General features: G+C 34.8%; 1 protein-coding gene across 1 annotated transcript in view; it reads left to right on the top strand.

The window, feature by feature from the left end:
• Positions 1-5,561, top strand: part of LOC142235829 (uncharacterized) — a 39,168-nt gene extending 33,607 nt beyond the window's left edge. Inside the window, exon 3 of the mRNA XM_075307086.1 lies at positions 5,498-5,561. Coding sequence (XP_075163201.1) covers positions 5,498-5,561 — 64 coding nt within the window. The remainder of the gene's footprint in view (positions 1-5,497) is intronic.
• The last annotated feature ends 16,640 nt before the right edge of the window (positions 5,562-22,201 follow it).

Genomic DNA, 22,201 nt, shown 5'->3' with positions numbered 1-22,201 from the left:
TGTTGATTCACTTTCATGAACGGATCGTTTTGAAATGAGCACTCCGTTTATGATTTTTTCCATAGGTGTATGCTAAGAAAAATTCGCATTCCTATTTTAATGACATGAAGTCTTTGGTCTCACGACAATAGTTTTTTCAGTGCATACATATCATATTCCCCCTTTTATACAATTGCGATTTTTCAAATTTTGGCCAACATCAAGTCGATCAGTCGATTTCGAAAATATGAAAGTCAAGTACAAAACGTCAGCTTCAATTTTTTTTTTTTTGACAAAAGTCGAAAAATCAATTTTCGACTTAACTTTTTAACTTTTCTTTTCTACAAAAATCGCAACATCCACATTATTTGTACAGTGTAACTTCGGTTATAAAGACATTCACAAATTCTTTAACCCCTAATACAAATTTAGCAATTCTCTTATTAAATGCTCGTTTCTCAAACATTTTTATGGTAATTGCTTTGAACCTTTATAGGTAATGGCTATAGCAAATAGCCATCAGTTCGGTTTGGGTTTAGTATTAACCCACCGCCATCTATATTGATTTTGCCATTACGACTTGGCCAATTCATTGTTCATAGTGCCGGCCGGTCGGCCGATCATTCGTTGTGTGTTTGCTACGATTCCCATCAGAGTCCGGAGACTGTGTAAACGGAAAAAAAGAGGCTAGCTGCAATGCTGGCAACTGACATAGCCAATATGGCATCGACCACTATAACAAAAATAAAAATGAATTGGCGCAGCAGTTGAAGTTAAAAAAAAAACTATTGACAAATGACATTTGTTTGGCAATTCACATAAAAAGCCGCTTATTTAATTTTTATTCGGTTTAAAAGACGGTTCAAGTGGCTGACTTGTTGTCTAGCGTTTATTCGAAAACCATCCAATATAAACAGCCAGTCATATAAGAAAGAACAAGCCATCGTGCCTCCAAACTCTACTAAAATGGAGTGTGCCTGAATAGGCGTTGAGATTAAAGATTTTTAAATTACACCTGGGGAAAAATATTCGTCGTAAAACTTCGCTTTGGGACAAATTTCTTGGGGATAAGGACAGTGAAAATAAATGAAAGTTCATAGCATGCACCGAAAACTGTAATACTAACACAGAATTTATTTCAACCCGGAAATTCATACTTATATTGGGTACACTAACGTTATGACTACGGCCTGTTTCAAGGCGCTATAAATTGCATCGTAAGAAAAAATGAGAACCAAAATTTACTTTTTTAATTCAATTAATTTTTAATTAATATTAAATAAAAACTCATAAAATAATTGAACAAATATAACATAAATTTATCATTTCCTAATAGACAAACACGCATTTTAGGTCAGAAATAAAATTACGCGTCGTAATTTTGATGAAGGATGACAGTCTAGGGTTAATGACGAAATAAAATACAGGATGGCTGATATATAATGAACTAAAGTAAAACTCTATATTAATTACATGTTTTTTTTTATTTTATTGTGCAAAATCAAACGATTTTTAGAAATGGCATAATTTGTGCCAAAAGTAGCCATTTCGATGCTACGGCCGGTAAAGTCATCACGAAAGTGGATCTGCTGTATTTTGGACCATTCCCGGCGAGATGATAGGTACTTTGGTACTTTTTAATGGCAAACTTACTCTCCAAACTGCCAAATGTTCAACGGATTAATATCCGTAGATTTGGTTGCCCATTGTGCGGTAGAAATGAAGCGAGGAATATCCTTTTTAAAGCCCTTCTATATTGACGCGTGCTGAGTGCTGTTGGAATGCCTATGCTCTGCGGTCAAAATGTTTGTCTGCCTAAGGCTTTATTACTGTCTGTAGGACATTTTCGCGACCCCACGGTCGCAGATCGACCATCGGCTGTCACGGCGGTCCGCTCCATTACCATGGGCGGCGCTTGAGTTCTGATGGCAATTCGAAGCTGTGCAATTTCAGCTGACCTCTTTGGCAAGTAAATTAGTGGTAATGTGTTATATATCCCGTAATAGGTGTTTAGCACAAAAACCCAAAGATTAGTCTTAAACCCAAATAAACAAAAGGCTCCGACAAACATGGTGGTGACAATATTATAGTTATTTTTCAGGACAAAGTATTGGACCGATTCTTAGAATCGGGGGTATTATGCTGTCAGAGGACTATAAGAACACTTTACACGAAGTGATATTGCCATACGTATGCTGGAAAATACCGCTTGTATCGATGCTTCAGCACGGAAATGACCCCAAGCACACGTGTAAGGTGGTAAAGCAATGGATTTCCGATGAAAAATTGTGTGTGCTTGACTGGCCTGCCCAGTTGCTCGACCTAAATCTCTTAAAAACAACTGTGGGAAATTGTAAAACGTGAATTTTTCGAAAAAGTCCTCTCTGATCTCTATATGAACCTTACACTGAAAAAAATATTGTCGTGAGCACGGCCACTTTTGCCAAAAATAATCTACCAACAACAACCAAAAAAAAAAATTGTACCAAAAATCTACCAAATTAAAAAATTCTTATTTGATCAAAACTTTGTGGTTAGTACGAAAACAAATTTTTTTCTTCGAAGGAAATGTTTTTTTATTTTATTTTAGTTTTTTTCAGTTATTACTTCTACAAAAAGGGAGAACTTACTCGCAATGGACGCAATGACAATTAAAACTATTTAAAATATTGAATTTATAGAACATTTTGTCAAAATTTAATTTCTTTAGAAAATTTTGTCAAAAATTTTATTTTTATAGAAAAATTTTTCAAAATTTTATTTCTATAGAAAATTTTGTCAAAATTTTATTTTTCTAGAAAAATTCTGTCAAAATTTTATTCCTAAATAAAATTGTGTCAAATTCTATGTCTATAGAAAATTTCGCCAAAATTTTATTTCTATAGAAAATTTTGTCAATCTTTCGACCGTTTCGGAAGTACCACATTCCTCATCAACATCATCTACTTGCAGCAACAAATTCGTGTAATTTTTCCTCTGTTGGTTAAACTATTCGGGAGCCACCGTGGTGCAATGGTTAGCATGCCCGCCTTGCATACACAAGGTCGTGGGTTCGATTCCTGCTTCGACCGAACACCAAAAAGTTTTTCAGCGGTGGATTATCCCACCTCAGTAATGCTGGTGACATTTCTGAGGGTTTCAAAACTTCTCGATGTGGCTTCACTGCAATGTGGAACGCCGTTCGAACTCGGCTATAAAAAGGAGGTCCCTTGTCATTGAGCTTAACATGGAATCGGGCAGCACTCAGTGATAAGAGAGAAGTTCACCAATGTGGTTCACAATGGACTGAATAGTCTAAGTGGGCTGCCACCTAACCTAACTAACCTATACTTGTAGTTTAGTCAACGCAATGGTTTTAAGCTGAAATCAAAATAACAAATAAAATTTTATTTCTTTAGAAAATTTTGTTCAAATTATTTCTTTAAAAAATTTTAACAAAATGTTATTTCTTTAGAAAATTTTTTCACACTTTTATTTCTATAGAAAATTTGGCATTTTTTTCTCGGAAACTTTTTCAAATTTTTACTTCTTATAGAAAATTTTGTCGAAATTTTATTTCCATAGAGAATTTCGTCAAAATTTTATTTCTTTGGAAATTTTGTCAAAATTTTATTTCTTTGGAATTTTTGCTTATTTTTTGGAAAATCTTGTCAAAATTTTATTTTCTTTAGAAAAATTTATTTTCTTTTTTTGGAAAATCTTGTCAAAATTTTATTTTCTTTAGAAAAATTTATTTAAACATTGTATTACTTTAGAAAATTTTGACAAATTTTTTTTTAAGGAAATTTTGCAAAATTTTATTTCTATACAAAATTTTGTCGAAATTCTATTTTTATAGAAAATTTTGTGTAATTTTTTTTTTCTATAGAAGTTTTCGTCTAGTACCTTAGTTGCAGAAGAATATTTTGCAAAATCTGCCAAAACAATAAAAAATTCTACCCATCTACCAAACAATACACTAAAAAAAAAAGTTTACTTGGATCCAAAGATTTTGACCTTCCCTTAAGGATTTTGGTATTGATTCCGAGCCAAAGATGCGGCTTCTGTAAAATAAAGACATTTTTTAGCGACCTATCTGGCCTTAAATTTAGGATCAATAAAATTAAAATTAGGATACAAATTTCATTTATCAAATTTTCATTCCCTTTCCGCGGTTTATTAATATAGGTGCTCACTTACAAACAAATGCCAGTTTAAAAATCCAAACTATAACGGATACTTCAAATTAAAATATGTTTTCTTAATTCCAAAAAAACTTTAAACCAAAGACGCTAAATACCCAAAATAAGTCTTATCCTATGTTCGAAGCGTTTTTATCTTAAATCTAAAGGACAATTTCTTTAAATCAAAAATGTGTTTCTTTACTTTAAGGAAAATTAGCCTTAGTTTAAGGACATGGGACTTTAACGGAGGGACGCAAATTTACAAAATATGTGTCCTAAATTTAATGAAAAAAAATTTTGAAGCAAAGATTTTAAATTTATTTCAATTAAAATTTCATTATTTTAAAGAAATGTGTTCTTAATATTTTGTAAAATTCGCATCTTAAAATTTAGGTTGCGTGATCTTTAATATTACGTAAATATATATATTTTTTTTTCAATGTAGAAAATCCACCATTGCTTAATTCTATGTCCTTAAAATACGAATGCGAAATTTTCTTAGCATACAAGACGCATTTCTCTGATTTAAAGTCCTTGTCCAAAAGTCCATAAATGAGAATTGTGTCGTAAATGTATCCTTACCTTAATTCATCGCTTCTTTGGCTCGGAATCAATAACAAAATTATTAGTGTAAAGACAAAATCTTTGGAACCTGGCATGTTTTTTTTTAAGTGTAACCAAAGGACATCATTATCCATTTATTTCTGTGAATGCCAAGAAGATGCGTAGAAGTGATAAAACGGCATGACTATAGTAGCAACTATTAACAATTATCGTTAAATGTAACAAAAACATAAAATTTGTTAAATATATGGGGCACAAAGTATTAGTTGCCAATGTTTTCAGCAAAGTAAAACCCTTAAATAAATAAATAAATAAATCATCTCAAAAAAATAATAAATGATCAAAAATTGTTTGTCGTTAGTTTCCTTTTTCTCTAAAACTGACGTCATAAGCAACAACATTGCATTAAATCTTTGGTTTTAATATTTTTATTTTATTATAATTGTAAATGAATTGCTGGTAAAAATTAGTAAAATGTTATATATCCCTTTTTTGGTCACCTTAGTATAATCCAATTAACCCATTCCGTGCGCTGTTAGATGTGCATGTTTTGTGCCTTAGCTAATTGCAATTTATTTTCACGACAATTAAGAATTATGTGAATTACAGGAAGAGGATTTATATCACTTCGTGATAAAACTTCAATTTTTTTTAGAACGATATCCTAAGAAGCAGTTTTTAATCAAGTTTTTCTCTCGAGTATATCTTCCATGGTATAACTCAATTTTAAGGGGCCACCAAATGTATTTCGTGTTCATTTTTCTATTGACTAAATTTTGTTTCTCTATTAGCGAGGCGAGGTTCATAGCCTTTTTGAAATCCACTGTCATAGAAATCAAAGCAATTCTGCATTAAGCTCTTTTTCAACCTCACTCACTTCCCCCACCCAAAACATGACTGGTCATTGGTATCAACAGTATTTGGCATTTGTTGACGTCGGCAATGCTGGCATCAATGCCGCTGTTGCTTTACTTCAGTGTCACTTGCACTATGAGCGAGTGACTGAGATACTACGGCAACATCGTGTTCCATGTGTAGGCATTCGATCATCACTACAGAGTGCATGCGTACGTCAGCTGTTGGTGAATATGGTGCTGTAACCCTACCAGCCGGTCTGGTAAGGGGGAATGCTGGGTGATTGTGCTGTATGTCCATGGTGTCATTGATATGTCGTATAAATTGTCACGAATTGTCAGGGGTTTCTGTGTCAATTGCACATTTTTTTTTTTGTTCTGGCCTTTTATTGTGGCTGCCATACCATTGGTGTGCCTTCGAACATTGTTGGTTCATTCATTCATTCCACGACTTATTTTGTTCCATACAAAATGAAGTTTGAAAGAGACATTCAATAATGATTTGAAATCAAATGTTGAAATAAATAAATCTCTATTAAATTATGTCGCGTTGTGGATTTAAATATACAACGCAAACATTAAACCATTATAAAACGGATAGGTCAAACGTTGGTTTCTTGCGACACACTTTTTTTTTTAAAAACTTCTTCCAAAAGTTCAAACTTTTATCACCAAAAAGAAATTTGTAATTGTGCCATTTTGGGGTTACTTACAAAATTTAATATAGCACAATGCAATGCCTAACGTTCTTACACACACCAAATCCCAAGTAATATGAATGTGGATGACTGCCTTTAATAGAACTTAGTACACTGAAAAAAAGCATGCCCGGTTCCAAAGATTTTGTCTTTACTTTAACAATTTTGGTATTGATTCCGAGCCAAAGAAGCGGAGAATACAAGTAAGGATACTTTTAAGACACGATTCTCTTTTAAATTTGGGTTTTGTGTACTCGTCCATGCGCCTACACGAACGAAAAACACTGTTTTTATACCCTCCACCATAGGATGGGGGTAGATTAACTATGTCATTCCGTTTGTAACACATCGAAATATTGCTCTAAGACCCCATAAAGTATATATATTCTGGGTCTGGTGAAATTCTGAGTCGATCTGAGAATGTCCATCCGTCCGTCCGTCCGTCTGTTGAAATCACGCTAACTTCCGAAGGAAACAAGCTATCGACTTGAAACTTGGCACAAGTAGTTGTTATTGATGTAGGTCAGACGGTATTGCAAATGGGCCATATCGGTCCACTTTTACGTATAGCCCCCATATAAACGGACCCCCAAATTTGGCTTGCGATTGCTCTAAGAGAAGCATATTTCATCTGATCCGGCTGAAATTTGGAACATGGTGTTGGTATATGGTCTCTAACAACCATGCAAAAATTCGTCCATATCGGTCCACTTTTATGTATAGCCCCCATATAAACGGACCCCCAAATTTGGCTTGCGATCGCTCTAAGAGAAGCAAATTTCATCCGATCCGGTTGAAATTTGATACATGGTGTTACTATATGTGGTCTCTATCAACCATGCAAAAATTGGTCCATATCGGACCATAATTACATATAGCCCCCATATAAACCGATCCCCCGATTTGGCTTGCGGAGCCTCTAAGAGAAGCAAATTTCATCCGATCCGGCTGAAATTTGGTTCATGGTATTGGTATGTGTTCTCTAATGACCATGCAAAAATTGGTCCACATCGGTCCTTAATTATATATAGCCCCCATATAAACCGATCCCCAGATTTGGCTTGCGGAGCCTCTAAGAGAACCAAATTTCATCCGATCCCGCTGAAATTTGGTATATGGTGTTAGTATATGGTCTCTAATAACCATGCAAAATTGGTCCACGTCTGTCCATAATTATATATAGCCCCCATATAAACCGATCCCACGATTTGGCTTGCGGAGCCTCTAAGAGAAGCAAATTTCATCCGATCCGGCTGAAATTTGGTACATGGTATTGGTATGTGTTCTCTAATGACCATTCAAAAATTGGTCCACATCGGTCCTTAATTATATATAGCCCCCATATAAACCGATCCCCCGATTTGGCTTGCGGAGCCTCTAAGAAACGAAAATTTCATCCGATCGGGCTGAAATTTGGTACATGGTGTTGGTATATGTTCTCTAATGACCATGCAAAAATTGGTCCATATCGGTCCATAATTATATATAGCCCCCATATAAATCGATTCCCAGATTTGTCCTACGGAGCCTCTTGGAGAAGCAAACTTCATCCGATCCGGTTGAAACATATATATGGGAGCTATATCTAAATCTGAACCAAATTTGGCACGCATAGCAACAATGCTTATTCTACTCTCTGTGCAAAATTTCAACTAAATCGGAGTTAAAAATTGGCCTCTGTGGTAATGTGAGTGTAAATCGGGCGAAAGCTATATATGGGAGATATATCTAAATCTGAACCGATTTCAACCAAATTTGGTACGTATAGCTACAATGCTATTTCTATTCACTGTGCAAAATTTCAATTAAATCGGAGTAACAGATTGGCCACTGTGGTCATATGAGTATAAATCGGCGAACGATATATATGGGAGCTATATCTAAATCTGAACCGATTTCAATAAAATTTAGCACACTTCATTACACTACTAATTGTACTCCTAGTGCAAAATTTCAACCAAATTGATATAAAACTTAGGCTTCTGGGGCCATATAAGCCTATATCGGGCAAAAGATGTATATGAGAACTATATCTCAATCTGAACCGATTTTAATCAAATTTGGCACACCTGACTATAGTACTTATTGTTCTCCTGGTGCAAAATTTCAAGCAAATTAGGGTAAAACTCTGGCCTTTGGGGCCATATAAGTGCATATCGGGCGAAAGATATATATGAGAGTTATATCTAAATCTGAACCGATTTCTTCCGAAATCAATAGGGTTCTATTCTGACCCAAAGCAGGAACTTGTGCCAAATTTGAAGGCGATTGGACTTAAACTGCGACCTAGACTTTGATCACAAAAATGTGTTCACAGACAGACGGACGGACAGACGGACATGGCTAGATCGACTCAGGGACCCCCCAAAGACACCATGTGTCTATCTCGTCTCCTTCTGGGTGTCGCAAACATATGCACTAACTTATAATACCCTGTTCCACAGTGTGGCGCAGGGTATAAAATATAATTTTCAATTGAAAAAGCTTTAATTTGTAAAGAAAACTTAACACATGGAGGCATATATTTCTCAAAATTATACGCTTATTGGCCTCTCTTTAAATTATTAAGGTTTTCTGCAGTGGGTCCTATAGATCCAATCCATTAGCCCGGACATACTTTTTGCTTTTTTAATTTCTCCAGCTTCCCAAGAAACAAGAAAATTAGACGGAGCAATGAACGATAAAAGACCAACTTGTGTACTGAAAGAAAAAAAAGCCGAGAATATGTGCCACAGAAGAACATTCACTCATCAATTTGTAAATTCGAGTGATGTTATTCGAAAGTGCAATCAACAGTGGGACATGCCTCCCAAGGAAGATGCCCCAAATGGTCTTTGGCGATGATGTATAAATGCTACGCAATGCAACATCCACACTTATACATACACACGCAAACACCCTCACCCAATACAATGCCAATATGCAGAGCTTTAAGTGGTTTGTAGTCTACAATGCTGGAATGAAGAGGGATTGATGAGAATATGATGATACTGTTGAAAGATGTACCACTTGAAATGCTCCAATTAAACATTGGTGTTCATACATCGACCATTTAATTGAATTGGGAAAGCGTTTTTCACACATCATCAAACGCATCAAATCATAGACCATAGGCAAACACCAAAATATAGAACGTAGCGCTTTCGAGATCTCAGCACTACAAAGTGGAGTTATGTTTATTCACATGCCTGAATGGTTGAATTGAATGCTAGCAATAGCAACAAAATTCCACGATAGAAATGTTTCAAAATTTTAGGAAAAAAAAACGAGTATAAGTTCGGCAAAGGCCGAATCTTATGTACCCTCCACCATGGATTGCGTAGAAACTTCTAATAAAGACTGTCATCCACAATCACTTGGGTTGCGGTATCTTAAAACTTCTTGACACCGTCTTCTAAATTGTAAGTTAGTCCATACTGGGTATATATTAAACAAAACAAGTATATACGGCCGTAAGTTCGGCCAGGCCGAAGCTTATGTACCCTCCATCATGGATTGCGTAGAAACTTCTTCTAAACACTGCCATCCACAATCGAATTACCTAAGTTGCGGTAACGCTTGCCGATGGCAAGGCATCTTAAAACCTCCTAACACCATCTTCTAAATTGTATAACAAAATATTCTATAGAAAGAAAATTTTGACAAAAATTTCTACAGAAATAAAATTTTAACAAAATTTTCTATAGAAATAAACTTTTGACAAAATTTTCTATAGAAATAAAATCTTGGTAGATTATTTTTGGCTCGAGTGGCAACCATGATTATGAACCGAATAAAATTTGAACAAAATTTTCTATAGAAATAAAATTTTGACAAAATTTTCTATAGAAATGAAATTTTGACAATGATGAAAATTTTATTATGAACCGAATAATATTTTAACAAAATTTTCTCTAGAAATAAAATTTTGACAAAATTTTCTATAGAAAAAAATTTTGGTAGATTATTTTTGGCTCTAGTGGCAACCATGATTATGGACCGATATGGACCAATTTTTGTGTGATTGGACCAATTTTGGTATGGTTGTTAGCGACCATATACTAACACCAGGGCTGTGGAGTCGGAGTCGGAGTCGGAGTCTTGGAGTCGGAGTCTGAAGATTTTGCTGGAGTCGGAGTCGGAGTCGGAGTCGTAAAAATTTTGCTCGACTCCGACTCCGGCTAAATCAAATTTTTTAAAACACTTCACATTTTTTTAACTAAGCAAGTTTTTACGCAAATTAGTTTCCATTGCTTTATTCATTCGATCAATGTACAGCATGATTGTAAATGAAAATCAATTTCCAATTACGGCTATCTTTTTATACCCACCACCATAGAATGGTGACGGGGGTATAATAAGTTTGCCATTCCATTTGTAACACATCGAAATATCGATTTCCGACTATATAAAGTATATATATTCTTGATCAGGGAGAAATTCTAAGACGATATAACGATGTCCGTCTGTCTGTCTGTCTGTCTGTTGTAATCACGCTACAGTCTTCAATAATGAAGCAATCGTGCTGAAATTTCGCACAAACTCGTCTTTTGTCTGCAGGCAGGTCAAGTTCGAAGATGGGCTATATCGGTCCAGGTTTTGATATAGTCCCAATATAAACCGACCTCCCGATTTGGGGTCGTGGGCTTATAGAAATCGTAGTTTTTATCCAATTTGCTTGAAATTTGAAATCTAGAGGTATTTTATGACCATAAAGAGGTGTGCCAAAAATGGTGAGTATTGGTCCATATTTTGGTATAGCCCCCATATAGGCCGATTTCCCGATTTTACTTCGTGGGCTTCTAGAATCCGAAGTTTTTATCCTATTTGCCTGAAATGGGAAATCTAGAGGTATTTTCGGGTCATAAAAAGGTGTGCCGAAAACGGTGAGTATCGGTCCATATTTTAGTATAGCCCCCATAAGAACGATCTCCCGATTTAACTCCTTGGGTTTCTAGAAACCGTAGTTTTTATCTGATTTGCCTGAAATTGTAAATATTCTGGTATTTTAGGCTCACAAAAACGTGTATCGGATTAAGTTTTTATCGGTCCATTTGGTAATGCCTCCATATAGACCGACTTCACTTCTTGAGGGTGTAGAAGGCGCACTGATCATGAAAATTGCTTGAAACTCAATGTAAAATTTCCAGATTTTACTTCTAAAGATTTAAGATTTCAAATCAAGACGTTATTTTATAATTTTCTTGAACACTTACAAGAGATGTTAATGATTCCTCTAAAACTCAAACAAAAATGGTTCTTATAAATCCAGAATTGATATAGTCCTCATTGGTGAAATCTTTAAATTTATCTTCGGGAAGTATCCTGAAGTCCTCAAGCCCTCCTGAAATTTCAAAGGAAACCCTAATATTTGGTTCATGGTGGTGGGTATTTAAGATTCGGCCCGGCCGAACTTACTGCTGTATATACTTGTTATGTTTCCTAAAATGTTAGACTAGCAGATGGGCTGGATCGATCCATTTTAATGCTCATATCAATTTATTTGAAATATTTCGAACAATCGAAATTATTTTTTTTTTTAATTTTATTTTAAGGCCATATACGTATGTGGAATATTGACAGAAAATTTTTCAAAGTTGTTTTTTATAGAAAATGTTGTCAAAATTTTATTTCTATAGCAAATTTTGTCAAAATTTTATTTCTATAAAAAATTTATTCAAAATTTTATTACTATAGAAATATTTTTTTCTATAGAAAATTTTGTCAAAATTGTATTTCTATAGAAAATTGAGTCAAAATTTTGTTTCTGTAGAATATTTTGCAGGATTTTATTTACTACACAAAAATTTTTCTAAAATTGTACTTTTATTGATAATTTTTTCAAAATTTTATTTCTATAAGAAAAATTTTTATTTCTATAGCAAATTTTCTCAATTTTTTTCTTACTTATGCTCACTGCTATAAAAAATGTATTCAGAATTGTATTACTATAGAAATATTTTTTTTCTATGTAAAATTTAGTCAAAATTTTATTTCTATAAAAAATTTAGTCAACATTTTGTTTCTATAGAATATTTTGCAAAATTTTATTTCTATAGAAAATTTTGCAAAATTTTGTTCGCTACACAATTTTTTTTAAATTGTATTTCTATTGATAATTTTTTCAAACTTTTATTTCTATAAAAAATGTTGCCAAATTTTATTTCTATAAAAATGTTATTCAAAATTTTATTTCTATATATTTGGTCAAAATTTTATTTCTATAGAAAATTTAGTCAAAATTTTGTTTCTGTAGAAAATTTAGTCAAAATTTTATTTACTAGACAAAAATTTTTCCAAAATTGTATGCTCACTGATACTCATTGCTAAGTCGAAAACTTGTAGAAATGACTCAAAATTTTAAAATTTTTCAATGAATGAATCATAAATGCATTTTTGCGAAATTGTCTAAACAATTATAAATATTTCCCAAATATTGCCCGAGTTTTGTAGAAGTTTGATTTGAGATTTTATCAAAATGTAGATCTAAATACAAAGTTGTGCAGAGTATATTATAGTCGGCCCGCCCGACTTTAGACTTTCCTTGCATTTTTAGTTTTTGTTAAAATTGTGTTACGTCCCATAACGTTAGATTTAAATTTTAAGTCCATAGATTTTGTAGAAGTATATACAATTTTGTCTAAATCGATTCAGATTCAAATTCATGCATATGGGAATATAAACCTTTATATAGCTCGCAACAAATTTAAAGGATTTGAGATAGTATCAATAATTTTGGTCCACAAATACATATACTGTTGTATCTTCTCATATTATGATGGGTATTTATATCATTATTTTATTAAACATTAAACATTGCCCTAAATTTGAAATATAGAGTTCAATTGGCATCTAATGTGAAATTAAGACCTTTTTTCTTTGCACACATAAATATATATGATACTTTATATCGATCTACTTACGGTACCCCCAATAGAACTACAAATTAGTGGTATTAAAATGAGATTTAGTTATATTACCCGGAGTCGACTCCGGAGTCGGAGTCGGAGTCGAGCTGATGAAAAATGCTGGAGTCGGAGTCGGAGTCGGAGTCGAGCAAAATTGGCTCGACTCCACAGCCCTGACTAACACCACGTTCCTAATTTGAACCAGATCGGATGGATTTTGCTCCTCTAAGAGGCTCCGGAGGTCAAATCTGGAGAACGCTTTATATGGGGGCTATATATAATTATGGACCGATATGGACCAATTCTGGCACGGTTGTTAAAGATCATATACTAACACCATGTTCCAAATTACAACCGGATTGGATGAAATTTGCTTCTCTTGGAGACTTCGCAAGCCAAATCTGGGGATCGTTTTATATGGGGGCTATATATAATTATGAACCGATGTGGACCAATTTTTGCATGGTTGTTAGAGACCATATACCAATATCATGTACCAAATTTCAGGCGGATCGGATGAAATTTGTTTCTCTTTGAGGCTCCGCAACCCAAATCTGGAGATCGGTTTATATGGGGCTATATATAATTATGGACCGATGTGGACCAATTTTTGCATGGTTGGTAGAGACCATATACTAGCAGCATGTACCAAATTTCAGCCGGATCGGATGAAATTTGCTTCTCTTTTAGGCTCCACAAGACAAATCTGGGGATCGGTTTATATGGGGGCTATATATAATTATGGACCGATGGGAACCAATTTCTGCATGGGTGTTAGAGACCATATACCAACATCATGTACCAAATTTCAGCCGGATCGGATGAAATTTGCTTCTTTTAGAGCAATCGCAAGCCAAATCTGGGGATCGGTTTACATGGGGCCTATATATAATTATGGACCGATGTGGACCAATTTTTGCATGGTTGTTAGAGACCATATACCAACACCATGTACCAAACTTCAGCCTGATCGGATGAAATTTGCTTCTTTTAGAGCAATCGCAAGCCAAATTTGGGGGTCCGTTAATATGGGGGCTATACGTAAAAGTGGACCGATATGGACCAATTTTTGCATGGTTGTTAGAGACCATATACCAACACCATATACCAAATTTCAGCCGGATGAAATATGCTTCTGTTAGAGGCTCTACAAGCCAAATCTGAGGGTCCCTTTATATGGGGGCTATACGTAAAAGTGGACCGATATGGCCCATTTATATACCATCCGACCTACATCGATAACAACTACTTGTGCCAAGTTTCAAGTCGATAGCTTGTTTCGTTCGGAAGTTAGCGTGATTTCAACAGACGGACGGACGGACGGACGGACGGACATGCTTAGATCTACTCAGAATTTCACCACGACCCAGAATATATATACTTTATGGGGTCTTAGAGCAATATTTCGATGTGTTACAAACGGAATGACAAAGTTAATATACCCCCATCCTATGATGGAGGGTATAAAAAGGCCGATTAAATACGTATATAATTCAGTTTGACAAAATTTTCTACAGAAATAAAATTTTGACAACATTTTCTATAGAAATAAAATTTTGACAAAATTTTCTATAGAAATAAAATTTTGAGAAAATTGTCTATAGAAATAAACTTTTGAAAAAAAATTCTATAGATATACAATTTTGAAAAAAAAAATTCTATGGTAATGGGGGCTATACGTAAAAGTGGTCCGATATGGCCCATTTGCAATACCGTCCGACCTACGTCAATAACAACTACTTATGCCAAGTTTCAAGTCGATAGCTTGTTTCGATCGGAAGTTAGCGTGATTTCAAAAGACGGAAGGACGGACATGCTTAGATCGACTCAGAATTTCACTACGATCCAGAATATATATACTTTATGGGGTCTTAGAGCAATATTTTGATGTGTTACAAACGGAATGACAAAGTTAGGGGGTATATCATATGGTGGAGGGTATAAAAAAACAATTAAGGAAAGGCTAAAGTCAGGCGGGGCCGACTATATTATACCCTGCACCACTTTGTAGATCCACATTTTCGACATCATATCAAATCCGCCAAATGTGTTGGGTGCTATATGTAAAGGTTTTTGTCCCGAATTTGACCCGATCTGAACAAAATTTGGTAGACTTCTACCAAATCTATAGACTTTCAATTTAAGTCGGCTAATGCCGTGGGGTGGAACACTAACAGTAACAAAATATAGGAAACATTTCAATCTGAAACAATTTTCAGGCAACATCGCAAAAATGTACTTATGATTTATTGGTGAAGAGATATGTATTAGAAATATAGGAACGTTTAAGTACTATTTAAAAGTTTTGACTTAGCAGTGGCGATTTTACAAGAAATATTTTGGTTTTTTGGCCATTTTAGCCGAAATCAGAAAAACATATATATGGGAGATATATCTAAATCTGAACCAATTTCAAGAAAATTTGGCATGCATAGTTGCAATGTTAATTCTACTCCCTGTGCAAAATTTCACGTAAATCGGATTACAACTCTGACCTCTGTGGTCATATGTCTGAAAATCGAGGTAAAGATGGGAGCTATATCTAAATCTGAACCGATTTCAACCAAATTTGGCATGCATATCGAGAATGTTATTTCTACTCCCTATGCAAAGTTCCACGTAAATCAGAGTATTGAATTTCTGGCTTCTGGGGCCATATTAGTAGATATCGGGCGAAAGATATACATGGGAGTTATATCTAAAACTGAACCGATTTCTTGCAAAAACAATAAGGCTCTATTCTGATCCAAAACACATACTTGTGCCAAATTTGAAGTCGAGTGCACTTAAATTGCGATCTAGACTTTGATCACAAAAATGTGTTCACAGACAGACGGACGGACAGACATGGCTACATCAACTCAGAGACCGACTCTGAGCAATATTGCCAAAGACACCATATGTCTATTTTGTCTCCTTCTGGGTGTTGCAAACATATGCACTAACTAATAATACCCTGTTCCACAGTGTAGCGCAGGGTATAATGAGAGTTTAGGGTCCATTCTTGTGTAATAAAATTTTGTTTATAGGATTGCATTAAGCATTTACATTACGAAAGGAAAAATTCTTACTCTGTAGTAGAAGGCATGACAAGTACATTGAACAAAGGCAACATTTGGATATTACGGAAATATGTCATAGATTTGCCCCAACTAACAACAAACAATAGAGACCTAAAGTGGTCAAATCGATTTTTCAAATCAAATGAACCCTTTTTTTTAAGTATAATGAAGCCATTTTAAAGTCAAATGAAATAGTTAAGAATTAACTCTCTAATGCCCCAAGTTTTTTGTCAGCTGATTAAATATTCAATGTTAACGACACAAAAGCAAGAAAACTAATCAAGAAAAATTTATACGACAAAGTTCAGTATATGCTGCAAAGGCTCTTGAAAAGGTTCAAGTAAGTTTTCTTTTTATTTTATTCATTTTTGTTGTCTTAAGATGTGTTTTACTAAAAACTTCCTTATTTAATGAAGCCCGCCTAAAAGCGGGATTGGGCATTAGAGGGTAAAGGTTGATAAAATTTTAAAAGTCGATGCTGGGAGCCAATATGGTGTAATGGTTAGCATGCCCACCTTGCATACAAAGGGTCATGGATTCAATCTCAGTTTCGACCGAACACCAGCGGTAAATTATCCCCTTTCAGTAACGATAGAATCTTCTAATTGAGTCAGAAATAGCGGGTTACCACTATACTCAACCTAGCCTAAAAGACGACGTTGAGTGTGGGCCACGCCTAAATATTAAGCTTTTCCTGCACTGTTTATATCCTCCCCCATAGGTATACTAACTTTGTCATACCGTTTATAAGGCATTGAAATACTGGTCTCACACCCCATAAAAATACCTATTCTGGTGGAACCCAGCACAGATACCAGAGGGAAATAACTTCTACGCCGATTGATCGAAGATGGGTGAGAGGAAGGGACTGAGAGTATATGTGGAGGACCAGACACCATGATCCTATTCCGATTACTGGAACAACACGGACCGAGTTAGATTAATGGGCGCACATAAAGCGATGCGGACCAATGGAAGGACAACGAAAATACGAAATGAGGTCGAGCTGAATGAATCTGCATGGAAGACAAATATAATGCGAAAGGAGAGTAGGAGTGCAGTGGTGATAATGACAAGGGCACCTAGAATTGAGAGTACATCTTTGCCGAATAGGAACAGCAGAGGAGGGCGTAGGTTTTGAGGATCTTGGCCATTTTCACTGCCTTGCCTTTAATGGGGAAAGAGTTAACCATGTTGGTGAAGAAGTGACTCGGGAGCTGGTCCTGCTTGGAAGCAGGGACTGGAAACAAAATAGGGACACAGAGTTTCTGGAATAAAATAAGGGTACGATGGAAAGAAGAAGTTAGAGTGCACAACAAGCCGAATACTGGCTACGGTAACATAAATGTCAGCCGACATGAGACGGGGAAACCTGGGTCCCCTTTCCAACCTAACCTATTGTTGTTAAGAAAATGATAGATAGGTTAGGTTAGTTATAGTGGCAGCCCGATATTTCAGGGTCACTTAGACTACTCAGTCCATTGTGATACCACACTGAGTGCTGCATGATTCTATGTTAAGCTCAATGACAAGGGACCTCCTTTTTATAGCCGAGTCCGAACAGCGTTCCACATTGCTATGTTTCCAGCATTACTGAGGTGAGATAATCCACGATTTCGATGATATTTCCCTGATTTGGTTGATACCACAGAAGGTTACCTTGTGCTAACTTAGAGTAAGATCGGGTACTAAATAAGGATATTATGGTCAGAAATAAATTTGTAAGGGGTATTTTTTTCAAAAATGTGCGACACATATATATGGGAGATATATCTAAATCTGAACCGATTTGGATTATATTTTGCAGGTTTTGTTGATATTAAAGGAGATTACCTTGTGCTAAATTTGAGTAAAATCGGTTTATAAATGAGCTCACTACGGTCAAAAATAAGGTTATAAGAGACAAATTTCTGAAAATTGGGCGTTACATATATATGGGAGCTATGTCTAAATCTGAACCGATTTGGATGATATTGTGCACATATAGTCAGTACTATAGAACATTATAGTAAGCCAAATTTGAGTAAGATCGGTTGATAAATAAGGGTTTTATGCCCAATTTGGCAAAATCGGACGATACATATATATGGGAGCTACACCTAAATCTGAACCGATTTCGATGATTTTTTGCACATATAGTAAGTACTACAGAAAATTAGATTTGGCCAACTTTGAGTCAGATCGGTTGATAAATAAGGGACTTATGGCCAAATTTGTGAAAATCGGGCGATACATATATATGGGAGCTATATCTAATTCTGAACCGATTTCGATGAAATTTAGCACACTTAAAGGGCGGTGTATTGGATTACTTTGTGGCAAATTTGACGCCGATCGGTTAGTAAATGAACGTAATCTGACCACATTTATCGAAATCGGGCGATACATATATATGGGAGCTATATCTAAATTTGATCCGATTTTTTCCAAATTCAATAGCGTTCGTCCTCGTACCAAAAAAAATGCCGCATACCAAATTTTATCAAAATCGGCTAATAATTGCGACCGGAATCCTGCGAATAACAAATACATGGACGGACGGACGGACACCAAGCGCTAGATCGACTCAGGAGGTGATGCTGACTCGATCGGTATATATTTTATGGGGTCTAAAGTCAATATTTCTGGTAGGCACATTTTTCGGCAGATCAAAGTTATTATACACTGACCACTATGTGGTTTAGTGTATAAAAAAAAGAATTAGAACAATTAACTTCGTGATTGAATCAGATAAAACCAATTTTTTTGTATACTTTGTCGGGACTTTGATTAATATATCTTACATTAATATCTCTATGGGTTATTTTAAAATAAATACCCTTGTAGATACGATGTACAAATGTTCATCTTCTTTAATTGTTCAACCACAAGTGTTTGTCTTTTTCCACTTGTTTGCTGAATTACATGATATCCTCTGGAAGAAGAATGATAATCAATTTAATTGAATGTTTAACCAACAAATTTGTTCAACATACTAGAATGATGTGTTCAACATGAACATTTTGCCATAATCAACATTTACCGCAAATGCCCTTTTCATGAGGAGAGATTATAGGATGACTGGGTTGTGGACGGACATCTGGAGGGTCGATACATACTATTCTTTTGTATGATTTATTTGTGGCATACAATGATGAAAGTTCTTCCATAAATGTCTTTCTCAATTTATTAGAAATTTCGTTTCACATTATCTTTCGTACCCCTCTGAGACTCTGCGGTAGGAGGATAGGGATAGTTTCGAGGACAGTCTGGACATGTCATTGCAATATAATAGTTCCCCATCGACCCTCGAACTCTTCCACTTGGGCTTGTATGTTAATCAGCAATAATGCGTCTTGGTTAGATGAGATGTGCTGATGATGGAACAAGCAAGGCCGTATTTAAGGGGGGGGGGGGGGGGATGAGGGGGATCAAACCCCCCCCCGAAATGAATGAATATTTTTATATAAATAAATATATATTTTTAGCTGCATAGAAAAATCTTATCGAAGATGTTAAAGAAAAGCTGGAGGTTTTATTTTGAAACAAGTAAAGAAAGTCTACAGTCGGGCAGGGCCGACTATATTATACCCTTCACCACTTTGTAAGTCCACATTTTCGATACCATATCAAATCCGTCCAATGTGTTGGATGCTATATGAATCCATACACATATATTCTGTATATCTGAGCAGATATGTACAGAGTTCTGCAATACTTATAGATTTTACATTTAAGTCGGCTAATGCGCTGAGATGGAACACAATGTTAGTAAAAAAAATAGGGGAAACATTTAAATATGAACCAATTTTGAGGCAACTTCGCAAAAGTGTATTTATGATTTATCGGTCGATAGATGTGTAATAGAGTAATAGGAAAATTTGAGTCATTTTGATAAGTTTTGGAATTAGCAGTGGCGATTTGATAAGGAAAATGTAGGTATTTCGGCCAGTTTTCCCTAAATAGGAAAAACATATATATGGAATCTATATCGAAATCTGAACCGATTGTAATCAAATTTCACACGCATAGTTACTATGTTGAATCTACTCCCTGTGCAAAATTTCACGTAAATCGGATAACAACTTTGACCTCTGTGGTCAAATGACGGAAAAACAGGCGAAAGATATATATGGGAGCTATATCTAAATCGGAACCGATTTTAACCAAATTAAGCACACTTAACGATACTATTAAACGTACTTGTTGTGCGAAATTTGAAGCAACTCAGCTATATCTAAATCAGAACCGATTTCAACTAAATTTGGCAAAATTAACGATACTATTAAACATACTCCTTGTACAAAATTTTAATCAAATCAGGGCAAAACTCTGGCTTTTGAAGCCATATAAGTCAAAATCGGACGAAAGATATATAGGGGAGCTATATCTAAATCTGAACCGATTTCAACTAAATTTGGCACAATTAACGATACCATAAAACGTACTCGTTGTGCAAAATTTGAAGCAAATCAGTGAAAAACTCTCGCTTTTGGGGCTATATAAGTCCAAATCGGACGAAAGATATATATGGGAGCTATATATAAATCTGAACCGATTTAGCTGATATTTGGCAGTTTTTACGGGACTGACAAAACATTCAGATGTACAAAACCGTCGCACATTTGGGGTTTTTGATACCAAAAATGGGAATTAATTGAAAAATGAAATTTAGGAGAACCGAAAAAATTTTTATAGTCGGTAAAAGTACACAAAATTCCACATCACTAGCGCAAAAATTGTGTCTTTGACAAGTACCGTTGTGTCACTATATATGTTTGAAGTTGGATTTATTTTACGTTTTCCTTGCGTGCGATATAAATGTAAATTATTGGTGTCTTAAAAATTAGTTTTGAGTGTTTTCTAAAGCGATAATTAAAAAAATAATAATGGAACCTTCATCCTCAGGTTAATAAGATTATTTTTGTGTTTTTTATTTTTATATTTGACTTGTGTTATTATATGAAATTTAGTTTCGCTCGTAAGTCTTTAAATTAGAGGATTTCGAGAAATATGTCGACAAATAGTTGTGAATAAAGCCAAATTAAGTAAAAAAGTTTATTTTTTCTAAAACAATAAACTCTTTTGAAAGCATAGATGAAAAAGTTGTCTGCACTTTTTTGCACATTTTGAAATTAAATGGAAATACATTTTTCAACCCCTGGTACTATATGTCCCCAACTGTTCACAAATATTTATTACTTGGAGCAGAAATAATTAACCACGCTTTACTTCCAATTGGACAGTTGTCGGAAGAAGCGCAAGAAGCTAGAACAAAGATTTTAAAAATTTTAGAGAGCATTTTTTGCGAAAATGTTCTATGGAAAAGTCAAATGAAGAGATATTTAAAAGACTGTTAATTAACATACTTCGGATCCAGTTATATCAGAAATGAGAAATTAAAAGAGAAGAAACCCCCACAATTTGCCTATGGAAGCAATTCAAATGTTGATATTTGAGTCAAATCTTGATGGTGATCAAAATGCCAGTGTTGATGATAATGATACATATAGTAATTTTACTGACGATGATGATAATAATTGTTAAGAATCAGATCAAAAAGCAGATATTCATTCTCTTTTTTTGTTGCAATTAACTAATGGAAAACAAATAAAATGTGGACTAAAAAATATTTAAAATTTGATTGGTTTTATGTCTTTTAGTGAATTTGGCAGAAAAAAGTTAAAACTATAAACAGGGAAAGCTACTTCGAATTAATTCCCACTTTTGACATCAAAAACCCCACTGTGCGTCGGTTCATAAATATGTGAATTATGATCAAATCGGTGATAATTATATATGGCAGCTATATCTAAATCTGAACCGATTTTTTCCAAAATCAATAGCGATTGTCTTCTACCCGAAGAAAGACGTTATGTCAAATTTGAGGACGATCGGACTTAAACTGCGACCTTTACTTTGTGCACAAAATTACATATACAGACAGACGGACAGACAGACAGACAGACAGACGGACATCGCTAAATCGACTCTGAATTTAATTCTAAGCCGATC

Source organism: Haematobia irritans, chromosome 4 (genome assembly GCF_050003625.1).
Source record: "Haematobia irritans isolate KBUSLIRL chromosome 4, ASM5000362v1, whole genome shotgun sequence".
NCBI lineage: Eukaryota > Metazoa > Arthropoda > Insecta > Diptera > Muscidae > Haematobia > Haematobia irritans.
Note: the sequence above shows the minus strand (reverse complement) of the source record. Positions and strands in the feature narration are given on the sequence as shown.